The 13,027-nt window shown below is 40.3% G+C and overlaps 1 protein-coding gene across 1 annotated transcript in view; it reads left to right on the plus strand.

Moving 5' to 3' along the window:
* The first annotated feature begins 3,107 nt into the window (after positions 1 to 3,107).
* Positions 3,108 to 13,027, plus strand: part of LOC123344056 (protein unc-13 homolog A-like) — a 56,161-nt gene continuing 46,241 nt past the window's right edge. The window contains exons 1-2 of the mRNA XM_044979796.1: positions 3,108 to 3,214; positions 8,193 to 8,222. Coding sequence (XP_044835731.1) covers positions 3,193 to 3,214; positions 8,193 to 8,222 — 52 coding nt within the window. The 5' untranslated portion in view covers positions 3,108 to 3,192. The remainder of the gene's footprint in view (positions 3,215 to 8,192; positions 8,223 to 13,027) is intronic.

Below are 13,027 nucleotides of genomic sequence, written 5' to 3' on the forward strand. Positions count from 1 at the left end.
GTGTTAGGGGGAAAAGTAATCACTAGAAATGATATTTTATTAATATGCAGAGATAGGAAAGTATAGGAAGCAATGAAATTTTCCCCAACACCTGCACTCTCTGTTTTTAATCTGAATGCTGCTACAAACAATTTTTTCCAGAGAGAAATTTCTTTACATTCTGTTTACTGTAACTTTGATCCCTTCGTCATCAGCAACTGTACTGTATTTTCATGTCCTTCTGAGAGTTGAGAAGTTATCTTCCACATGTTTTTGTGACCAGTATTCAAATGTGCTTTGCTTCCTTGTTCACCACACAATAAGTTATATTCAAAACATGTATTCATATCTTTTGATGTGCATACTTTTCTTATTACCAGTATCCTGTAAAATAAATATTTCCTGCTAAGAACAATACATGGGTTTAAAGCCAAATAGATCATCAGACTGAAACTACTTTGTTGATGAATTCATAGTCAGTCATTTTGTTGCACTGGTAAGGAATGCAATTTTCAATGTCTATACTATGTAAATTGGCTTATGGGCCAGCTCCTCAGCTGCTGTAAATTGGTGTAGCTCCACTGAGGTGAAAGGAGCAGCTCTCATTTATATCAGCTGAGGATCTGGCCCATTTACAATAAATATCTGAACACAAGCTTTTGGTAAGCTGGTCTTCAGACAGTGTCAGGTACTGGTGTAGGTCCACATACTTAGAAATATAATTGCACCTAGGCACTGCCTTGTATTGTGGTACCTTAAATGAGGTTTTAAAAAAAAAGGACAATTCCCTCTGTTTGTTTTGGGTAAAAATGCAAGGCAAATAATTCCCCTTCCTCTGGCAGAGTGAGAAGCATATTGAGTACTTATCCTTTCTGATCGATGATCTGATCCCTTGTCTTCAAGGTGCATGTTGTGAGTGTTCTTTGGCCAACATAGGAAAAATCTGGGTTCTCTTTATCAGATTATATCCCATATCCCCAAATCACCCCCTATTCCCTTTCTTTATCTTCCACTCCATATTGGCTCTCCTGGCTGACTTACACACAGCAACCTCTTGCCTCCATTCCAAAATCCTCTACACAGCTCCCTTCCAACAGTAATCATGTCCTTTCCCTAGGCCCAAAGGAACAGCTACCTTGAATGATCCCTTGGAATATGAACAATCTGTTCCACCTTGCATTTAGCTGTGATGCTCCAAGTACCTTTCCCAGACCTGAAGAAGAGCTTTGTGTGACTCGAAAGCTTGTCTCTCTCACCAACAGAAATTGGTCTAATAAAAGATATTACCTCCCCACCTTATTACTCTAATAACCTGGGACCAACACAGCTACAATTACACTACATACAGCTACAATAGTAATTTATAGCCTCATAGTGAAGTAAAGGGATTGCAGGGCTGCTGTAGCTCTGTCAGCCTAAATATTCAAGTAATTGTATTTAAGGAAGAAGAGGGTTTTTTTCTTTATACATTATCCAGCAAAAGTTCACTTCTTAACTGGAAATGGTGTCTGGTTTATGATGGTTCTTTGTGTTTTTTCCTGATTAATCACTTATATGAAGTCATTGTCTGAAAGTTTAAAAGGCGAACAGTTTCTGTGATGGAGCTATTCTTTAAAAATATTCTGTGAGAGTAAAAAAAGTTTGGACTTTTGCAAAAGCAGACGTATGTATTGAATGTGTGTCACAAAGAATGAAAGACATAGCAGAGTGTCAATAGAACACGAAGCAGGTTCTATGACAGATTCCACGATGCAAGATATCATTTTATAGCCTTTTTCATGTAAGCATCCAAGGATACAACTACATTGTATTACTGTCATATTGGTAATCAAGCTCAGAGAATGCCATTTTCAATTTTCTGATTTTTCAGAATTGCTAAGGAACTGTGTTTTCAAATATATTTTTATTTGTACCACAGCTAGCATAGTGTGCCCTGTGGTGGACATGAAGCTGATATGTAATAATTTAGGAATACTGTATGTGACCTGGTTATTGGAATGTTTACTGTATACACATGTTGGTTTAGTGAATAGCAGGGCTTTTGGAAAAAACAGGTAAACAATGGTTCCAGATAAAACACTCCCTAGTAAACAAGTCACAAAGTTAAGAGACAATACCTAAGCTATACGTTGTGAAGAATCTGATTCCTTAACAGCCAGCTTACACAACTGTTGTGCTAAGGCTGGGAACAAAAAGATCAAAAGCACCCTAACCAATTAAAAGTCTGTCCAGAGGACAGGCAGTTATCAGGAACTGTTTGTAGAGAACAGGCAGACACAAGCATGAGCAGTGCCTGGTACACAGGGTACTGTAGCATGGGACACATTTTCAGAGTGGGAGAAATGTAGATTTGGGTTGACCAAAACATTTAGGCAAATTCACATTAAATTTGCCAAATTGTTTTGGTCAGGGGAAAAAAAACCAAAATCAAAACAAATTCTGAACAATTGAAAGGTTTAGTGTTTCAATTTTTCAGTTTGAAATAACTTTTTATTTCAAATTTCACTTCAGTTTGATTCATTTAGTTGCACAGCTCTATTACACATCATGCAATGGATACATTCTTATGTTGAGCCACTAAATTCTTTGACACAAGTTCAAGTTAAGGGCCTGCTTCTCAACTGATGTAAATCAGCATAGCTCCACTGATTTCAGAGGAGCTATGCCAGATAAGAATCTGGCCCTGAATATTCTAGGCTACTGTGAAAAACTTTTTCAAAATAAAATTCACAAGTGAAAAATACCAACAGATATTGATCCAGCACAAACAATACCACCAGGAGAGTATATTAGCTATAGCTTCATCATACTGCATGATAGTATGATCCAAAACCACACTGCATTTGTATTATTGCTGGCAAAGTTGACACCCAGAACTGTCTTTAGGCTAAAGGCAGCTGTATACAACAAATGGAGCATGGAGGGTGAGGAAACAGCTGTAATCTCTCTCTGCTCCATTCCCATCTCCTAGACTGTATATACAGAGAGGAAGGATTTGGGATTGGTCTTTAAACCCATTGGTCAAATGGCTGGCTTTGGTCCAGCTGAAACATGAGAGGAAGCTGAGGGAAAGAAGGAAACACAGGGAGACACACACTTTCTCTCCATCCTCCCTCTCTCTGTAACAGTGATCATCAAAGCAGGAATAAACCTCATCCTGTTGTAATTGTGGTTTGATTTTTTATTTGTTATTCTTTAAAATAATCTGCTGGAATGGAACTTCTTTGTGTAAAAGGTAAGTGTTTAATAACCAGATCATTCATCAGAGTAGGAAGCTGTTTGTAAGCACTTGCTAAGTACATCTCTGTGAAGCCTAGATGTGCACTGCTTATTAAAGAGAATGGGAATATTTGTTGCATAGCTTCCCCATGAGATGGGCTCCAAGCATCTGTAAATTCGACAGAGTTTTTAAGCACTTGCAGGCTGGTTGAATGGCTGCTTTGATTGGGCTCCACTCCAGGATTTGCCTGTGGCTCACATTGCAACAGTTTGATACCATCTCCTCCTGAGGCCTGAGAGTAAAAGTTTTCACTGAGTTTGAGAACTGATGGGGATGCTCAGGTTGTTGAACAGACTGTGTAGTCCAACTTGGGAGGTGGTTTTGGGGCTGCAGGGGGAAAAGGGTGGAAGAGAAGGGGAAAGAGAAGAGATGTGGGAAAATGTAGAGATTAGAGTGGTAGGTGAGGGAAGCAGAACAGAATGGGTGGGTTAGAGGGGTCGTCAGCAGAGAATCCTGATATTTTATTTTTATTTATTGACAATTACCTTCTGCAGTGATAGATTCCAATAGTGAAATATATGGCTATGTACTAATGCATGTGTAGCACAAGTTTTACTTTTACACAGTGGTAGTGGCAGGTGTTTTGTGCCCATTAAATCTGTCTCTTCATAGATTGGATTGGTGGGAAAAGTTTAGAACTCTCTACCTGTTTTTAAAATCTAATTTTTAGTAAAGTTTAATGGATATATTTGACTTAGAAATGATGACACGGTGAGACTTTAACAAGTGTGACTTCTATATAAGCAGCGCTGCTGATAGTCCTGGGGCTTTCTTGATCAATGGAAGTGACAAGAAAGCAGATCTATTACAAGTCAGACCCTAATATGTATACTTTCTAGTTGGTAAAGGCTGGATAACATCTTTCCCCACAGACTTATAAATGCCTATTTACAGTGCACATCTTTAGATGGCAATGAGAGCTATTTAGATTATGCAAAGCCTGTGAGCTTTTTGAGTGATTATTCTCCATAGATGTTCTTGAGATACATACCAGACTCAGAACCCACAGTTGATGGATGTCATATCTTACTCACTATTTCTCTGGCCTCGCTTCACGTTATGTCCATCTGCTAAATAGTTGAAGTGGTCGCTTATACAAAACTATGGCCATGTCTATAGAGCATAGGTATTAATATAAATTGAATATTAAACTGGATTGTGCCACACAGCAAGAAGAGTCTACTGGCCACAAGCTGTAGAAGGGGTACTGTCACAGTCACCTCCTAAGCACCCCCTGAGAGGTGAGTGTGGCTGTACTGTGACCCATCTCAGTGTCCCATCCTGAAAGAGGTAACAATGAGGTCACTCAAACACCCTGATCAAGGAGAAGCCAAACTCTCTGCTTTGCAGCAGAGTATCTCCCTTTAATAAAGCCTTCTGAAAGGAGCACTTGTACACAGCTTTAAAAGGTTCTTACCTCAGAGTCAGGATAAAAATTAAGAGTTCTAAACCAAAAGTCTCTAGTTTACAGCAGAAGGAGTTACTGGTAGAAGGCCTCAGGTTTCTCAGATGTCTGGAGAGCGCTCCAGTCCTTCACCCATTTGCTTGGGTCTCTCCCAGCCCTCCCTGCCTGGAAAGCTTTGTAGTCTCTCTCTTGCTTGTTCAGTCTCTCCTAGACCTTCCTACCTGGAAAAGCCATTGCCTCATTCAAGCTCCCCTCCTCTGGAGCTTCCTTTCTACTCAGGACCTTTGTTCAACTAATCTCTCCTAAGCTTCTTTTTAGGCCCAGGTACCCCTTACTGAATTAACTGCCTTCCAGCTATTTAGGCAGTTAGTTATGCCCAGGTTTTCTTGGATTGGCTTGTTCTCTTCCATGGAGCCTGTCACAAGTAGGCTGGGAATCTCACTTCTTTAAAGGGTCAGTAGTCTGATACCGGCAGTATCACGGGGTCTGCCCAGTATATTTACTTCCTCCTAGACATTGTTTAGTGTAAGTGATCCCCACCTACAGTTATAAGTGAGGACTTGTAATGGTCTTCATAGGATGCTGAGTCTCATATGAGGGTTATTTTGATTGTGTACAAACTCTTTATTAATGGGGCCATATTGGGTAGACCTAGCCCAGTATTGTAGATGCATGGAGTCATGCTGCCCCAGGTGAAGTGTACCTCAGAAATCAGAAATCCCCCTGGAGTTTCAGGGAACACAAGGTGAGTATGCACAGCACCTTCTGGTGGTGCTGCATGCTCTCTTCTTCACAGCTGCCAGCTCTGGTTGCTGGGGCAAAGATGGAATGAAGCCACCGCCTTCCTCTTTCTCCACGCAGACACAATTCCCTGGACTTCCCAGAGTGCAGGATTGCATATGGGGATAGCACAGTTGGGAGGAAATGTTCCTTGTGCACTCTGCCCCAGGCATAGTATAGACCATAGTGATCAGTACAGACCAGTACAGTTGACCTTCTACGGCCCAGGGTTTCAGCCACAATATGACATGTACAATATGCTGATTTTTCCACCTGACTCTTCGTTCCCTGACCATAGTAATGTTTCTTCTTGTGATGGGACTCTGAGGAGGGAGAATTTGCATGTCTTTGGAATACAGTCTTCTTTTTCAACTGCAGAGACAGAAGCATTAAATGCTAATGGAATCTTACAGCTCTTGTTTCAGCTTCTCATCCTTTCTGACACAGAGTCATTCAAATTTCATGGCATTTGTCTCCCCTCAGTCTGCACTCAAACTTCAGAGAAACTTCACCTTCTGTCTCTGTTTCCAGACCATACTCATTTTTAATTCCACCTCCTCACAAAAAGTAACTATTGATCCAGAGACTTAGGGAGGAGTATGTTACAGCCTTGTGTTTCCTTATGTATATTACAAACATGGCATCTTGCCAGTGCAACTAACTGATGGGTGGGGAAGACAATCCTGGAAAAAATCTTGACTCTTTATAGCCTGTGCGCCCTTTAACATATAAACCTTCACTTTATTCTCCACAGACTGGTCCCTATGGGCTTCTATCATGCCTGCTTACTTCACTGACAGAAATCAGGGTGTCCTGTTTTTTGCCCCTAATACCACTGCTAAAGCATCAGAGCTAGGAACTGAACGAGATAGATGCTATTTATCTTTGTGCATCATCAACAGAATTATAAAGTATGTGCAGGTGGCAGCCAGACAACCTCCACCCCTCATCTTTTTACTTGTAAACAAGCACACTTGATCTAGGAATAATTGGGAGAGAATCAGCATGGAATACTACGATTCTGTCTTTACATAGTCACTTTTCATAAGAGAACCTGGTTGAAAGTTTCCTGTAGTAAGAATGAGTGGCTTTGGAATGGTGTGGCCAGCAAGGAGGGTCCTTACAGCCAATGCCTCAGTTTATAGGCTACTAAAATCTGATCTCTCTCTCGGTTTTGACAAAACTCAACTCAACCTGGTAGAAACATGGCCAGTGATGCTGGAGGTACCATCCCCTGTAGTGATGAATAAGTCCTATTGCATTTATCAGAAAGATAGTCTAATGGTTAGGACGCTATCCTGGGACTTGAGAAACCTAGGTTCAGTTCCATGCTACACCCTAGAGTCTGTGTAGCCTTGGGAAAGTCTCACTTTGGGTATGTCTACACTGCAATGTAAACCGAGGGTTAGTAAAATCCTGGCCTGTTAATCTAGGGCTTGAGTGTCTACATGTGTTTATACCCTCAGGCTAAGAATTGTTGAAGAGTGGGTCCCAACCTGAGTCTCCACTGTCTATACTACTTTATGCAGGCCCAAGTCCAACCACTCTTATCCAAGACTTCCTAATGCCCTCTCAAAATGTTGCTGCTTTAGTGCTTTGTTCATGGTACAGCATGGGAAAACTTGACTATCCAGATGACAAAGAAATCCAGCCTGTAGGATTATGGGATACTGTTGGCAAACTCCCAGAGGAAGAGTCCAAGTGGGGCTACATCTACATTGCAAACCAATAGGGCTTGAACCCTGGATCCTGGCCTGACTCTGGCTCAGACCCATATATCATGTTTATGAACAATAAATGTGACACATACAGTGGTAGCCAAGCAATTTTGGCTTCTGTTCATGACACAAGCTATTCTCGCTGAAATGGTGCCTATTTTTAGCTGTAATGAGAAATAAATCCTGGAGTTTTATTAATTTCACAGCAATGTGGCTTTGCCACATATGAGTTGTTTCTAAAAATGCCATGTTGTAAACGACACCCTATTAAAATATCTAATTTATTTTAAAAGGAAGCACAGCAGCATTTTTATAAAATCTTAGTGGCCCAAATGTTGATTCTTAACTCCATAGGATTGTACGCAACCATCCTATTTGGGGGTGGGGATTCATCCTCATATTTGCACCCTCCAATGGCCTTCAGTCAATCTCAGCCAGTATCATTGTTGGTATGCCAATGAGAGCTCACCACCATGCTGCTCTGCTGAGTTCCCCTGACATACAGTAATTGTCATAGATGGTAATTGGAAAAGAAGTAGGCAGTACAATCTTTATGCTGCTATGGAAAACCTAACATGGCATTTCATGACTTCCAGTTAAAATTTTAGCTCCAGAGCCAGTAAGTATATGGATCTTTCAAAGGCTGGTGGTGTTTGAAATAAATAATTACTAAAGTCAGTTGTTTAGCATGGTTTATTATGTCATTAAATCAATGCTTGTTATGTTGTGTTTATATACCAGGCATTTACTTAGGACAATTTTTTTATCTTTCCTCAAGATATTTAGAGATCTTATCCTCTTGACAAAAATTTGGACAATATTGTGATATAAGATTGCTCTGATTATGTAATTTGATATATTAATACAGATACTACTTTGATATAGAGCTCATTTGCATCTTTAAATGATGAATAATTTTTAAGAGACTGCAATTTCTTAGTTTTTAAAATAATATTTACAGCTAAGAATCTTCTAAAAGTATTATAGGAATTAACATAGTTACATATATTTCTCTTTTTATTTTTAATAGTGAAAAAAGGAAGGTTGAATGGAGCTGCTGGTAAGTTCAACTTCCCATACTCTAAATTTAGACAAGCATCTTTTTTTTCTTTTAAGAGCAAATATGCATTGTGCTAAAATAAATCTGTTTAAGCTAGAAATAGTGTAGGTCCTCAATCTATCCGGGGTAAAAGAAATAAGGACATGCAAGTTTGCTATGCAAAATTTTCTACTATTTACAAGGAGAGAAATGAACCACAGCACTTTCCAAACAAGATTAAGGTCCATAATATGACATAACATTTACTAATGTTACTTTCTACCATACTAATGCTTGAAGTGTATATTTGCATGGGAAAAAGCAGCCAGAAGGTCCTGAGACAAGTGAAACCATTGTAATGGGGGTGGGGGATATTGGTGGTGCAGGGTTTGCAGCTTCATCAAAGGTGGACAGGGACTGTGGGCAATGGAGGCAATGAGGACAATGGAGAAGCATGGATGGGAGCAGAAGCCCAATAGATCTGTAGCTGGCTGGTTCAGATGGGAGCACTAACCCATGACCTTGAGCAAAGTCTGGCTGCCTGGGATTGTTTTCAGTCAGCCTCCAGGGCAATGGACAATGGTAGAGAGGCAAGACCAGACTCACGCAGACACAAACATTTCAGTGATCTGTGTACTGAAATGCAGATTAAAACCTGAGTAAGGACTTAAAGATTTGGCATAATACAATAAAATAAAATGATACATTACCTTTAACTTGGGGCACTCCAGGACATTCTTAGGAAACAATGTGTGCCTTCTTGTATACAAGAATGAATAGTACTTGACAATAGACTAGGAACCTGCCACTTGTATCAATGATTTTGCACATACCTCTGCCTTGTACACCATTTGCATATTTAGTGAATAAGCAGATATTCAGTCTCCAAAGTGTACCTCATTTTTTGGTGGTGTGTAAGTTAATTCCCATGTTACCCTGCTAGGTACCTCTGAGGACAAATTAATTCCATGACATCTTTGGAATTCAGTGTACAGCCTGTTGTTAAAACTGAGGTTCTTATGGTAAACTAATTCTGTGTAATGATTAGTTCTCTGGAAAAGTTCATCTATAAACTGATAAATGTAGTAAAATATGGCAGTCCCTGACTGACTAATGTCGCCCTGTGGTAACCCTTGCAAATTGTTTTAAATTACTTGGATTAAAGAAAGGCGAAAGTTGAGGTCATTTGAACTACCATATTTAAGCCACAGAAGTCTCAGAATATGATTCTCATTTAACTCATTGAGAAGCACAGTCATTATTAGTTGCATCTGCATTTCTGAAGTGTAGAACATGGTAACCTTTCTTTTCACCATCATAATGCATAATACTGTCACATAAAATGATTGCACAAGATCCAGCAAATGTTATGTTTCATCTGTGCTCTAATTTACAATAGATGCTTACAATTATAGCACTGCTTGATGTAAATTAAATAAAACATTTAAATTGGCCTTTGAATGTTATTTAGCACTAGCTATTATCAAAGTTAACAGTGATGCAGACTCAAAGATAGATTCAGAGATAAAGGCCCAGAGTTTCCATTCTTGAGGAACTGCGGAAGAGGTGCCTATATGTGGGAATTAGAGGTGGTCTTAAGCCACCCGTATGTTCCCACTATTCCACTCCTGCCAGGCTTCTCCTTCATGTAAGTTAGAGCAGCTGTAAGGTTATTCTGTCTCGTGTTGGCTGGCCATAGCTCCATTGGGCCATTACAGGAGTCAGGGATGAGCTAGGCAAAGGGATGACCCAATAGTGCTCCCTTTCCTCCAACTATAGACCCTGAATTGGACAGAAAGGGAGGTGACATAGAAAGTGCAATGGCAGATTTGGGCTACCAAAGATTCCAATCTTCAAGTGGCGAGTTAACTGGAAGTTACTGCTGCTTTTCACCACCAGGATATACCAGTGAATGTGGCTCAGAATCTGCATTGTTATAATTTAAGGGTTTTGTGTATGTCTTTGTGTGTGCATGGAGGCATGTGGTGAAAGATGTATTACAAATGTTTCTTTTTCTGAAGTTTTCTTAAGTTGGTCCTAAGTCGGTTCAATAAAAGATATTACCTCACTCATCTTGTCTTTCTTTTTCAAAAGTAACTGGTGAGATTTCAGGGAGAGAGAGAGAGATGGGAGAGAAACACTGGGGGGAAAATGATAGTTCAGCAAGGCAAGATTTTCTTCAGAGGCACTCAGCTATGTGGGAAAAGGTGCTGGGGAAGCAACAGAAATGTGAGCCAGGTTTGAATACTGGTGAGATAGACTTCAGAGAGAGAGGGGAGTGAAGCCATCAAATGTGGATGAAAGCTTGAAGTTAAAGGTGGATTTAACAGAGATTCTTAAATACATGTTTTTAAAGGTTAATCTGCCTGTCTAATTGCTCTGTTTCTCATCCTTTCTGGCTGCATTTGCAAATTTGCACTGAATATTTGAAAAGATGTTAGCTTTAATGTTGGATGAAAGGTATTTATGTTTTTTATATTTGTTTTTTGGAGATAGAAGATTAGATTTTTGATGGTGGTGTTCAAAATCACTAGATTTAGGCAACCGATTTATGATTAATGTGGATTCCTTCCCAATGCTTATACAACCTGATGCACAAGCCCAAAAATGACAAAAAAATCAAAACATAAAATAAAGATGACACGCAGCAAAGATACAGAAAATTTGCGATTTTCATTCTCTGTCAGGTTATTTGGCGTATTCAGAGAGTTACCCTGCATAATATATGAATCATATATTTAAAGCTTTTAATCCATAAACAGCCTCTGCAGATTTCTAAACCTATATTGCAGGGTTCGGCAACCTTTCAGAAGTGGTGTGCCGAGTCTTCATTCATTCACTCTAATTTAATGTTTTGCATGCCAGTAACACATTTTAATGTTCTTAGAAGGTCTCTTTCTATAAGTCTATAATATATAACTAAACTACAGTTGTATGTAAAGTAAATAAGATTTTTAAAATGTTTAAGAAGCGTCATTTAAATTGAAATAAAATGCAGAGCCCTCTGGACCAGTGCCAAGACCCAGTCAGCGTGAGTGTCACTGAAAATCAGCTCGCGTGCCGCCTTCGGCACCCGTGCCATAGGTTGCCTCCCCCTGCTATATTGACTTTGTCAATAGTTTGTTCAGTCTGAGAGCAATGACATGATATTTGAGATGCTTGGTATGCTGACAAAGAAAATAAATAGATGACTTGGTGAATGATTATTTAGTTTACTCACACTAATTTGTTTCCATTAATTTGTTGCCGAGTAAGATCTCCCCTTTTGGCAGACCTGAACTACTGGTCAAGTGGCATCATAGGGTAGCCTACAGGGTGTGGCCTGCATTTTGGGCCCCAGTTCACAGATCCACACTGGTTTAAAATGCCAGTGTGCCTTAATGAAATATTATCATGCGCTAGCTGTTGTGGTTATCAATCTTTCTGAAAACTTTAACAATGGATGTTAATGAACTGCAGATCTTTAAATGAAGGCTATAGAACAGGGATTGGCAACCTTTGGCACGCGGCCCATCAGAGAAATCCACTGGTGGGCCAGGATGGTTTGTTTACCTGCAGAGTCTGCAGGTTCAGCCGATCACAGCTCCCACTGGCCACAGTTCACTTTCCAGGCCAATGGGGGCTGCAGAAAGCAGCGTGGGCCAAGGGATGTGCTGACCACTGCTTCCTGCAGCTCCCATTGGCCTGGAACAGTGAACTGGCCAGTGGGAGCTGCGATCGGCCGAACCTGTGGATGCTGCAGGTAAACAAACTGTCTCAGCCCACCAGCGGATTTCCCTGATGGGCCGCATGCCAAAGGTTGCCGATCCCTGCTGTAGAAGTTAGTGATGGTACTGAACCAAACCAGAATTGGCTGCTCTAATTTGTGCCAGACACCAGTTTGATTTTTATCTTTCCCCAAGATCGAGGACATTGGAAGATGGTTTAGAGCCACCTTTGCATCCTCCCACAACAGCAGGACCAAATTCTGCTGTGATGCAACTGAGGACTGAGCCAAAAGCATCTTACCATTTATTGGAAGGGACTACTTTGCTAACACATTTAGATTTACATTGGTGCCTATTTTTGTACTTCTGTGATTTCATTCCTTTCATTGCAATGTAGACAGTCATATAATGTAATGTAACGTGATTTGGAAATATCTCAAAGTTACATTTATTCTAATATGCATAATGTGGGGCAGATGTTCAGATGTGGCCTCCATTTTTGGACATGCAAAAATGCATGTTCAACTTATTTACTCATTGATTTCAATGAGAGTTAGGCACCTAAATACCTTTGAGGAGCAGGGCTTTTCTCATGATGTTTTGTAGCTACTGCCACCTAAACAAGTAAGGTTTCTCCTTCTGTAAATAATGCACCACTTTTGTCCATACCTAACTATTAGAGAACTAACTACTTCCTCATAGACTCATAGACTTTAAGGTCTTTATGATCATCTAGTCTGACCTCCTGCACAATGCAGGCCATAGAATCTCACCCACCCACTCCTGTAACAAACCCCTAACCTATGTCTGAGTTATTGAAGTCCTCAAATCATGGTTTAAAGACCTCAAGGTGCATAGAATCCTCCAGCAAGTGACCCATGCCCCATGCTGCAGAGGAAGGCAAAAAACCTCCAGGGCCTCTGCCAATCTGCCCTGGAGAAAAATTCCTTCCCGACCCCAGATATGGCAATCAGTTAAACGCTGAGCATGTGGGCAAGACTCACCAGCCAGCACCCAGGAAAGAATTCTCTGTAGTAACTCAGATCCCACCCCATCTAACATCTCATCACAGACCATTGGGCCTATTTACCTGCTAATAATCAAAGATGAATTAATTGC

The sequence above is a fragment of the Mauremys mutica genome, chromosome 11, assembly GCF_020497125.1.
Source record: "Mauremys mutica isolate MM-2020 ecotype Southern chromosome 11, ASM2049712v1, whole genome shotgun sequence".
NCBI classification, from domain to species: Eukaryota; Metazoa; Chordata; order Testudines; family Geoemydidae; genus Mauremys; species Mauremys mutica.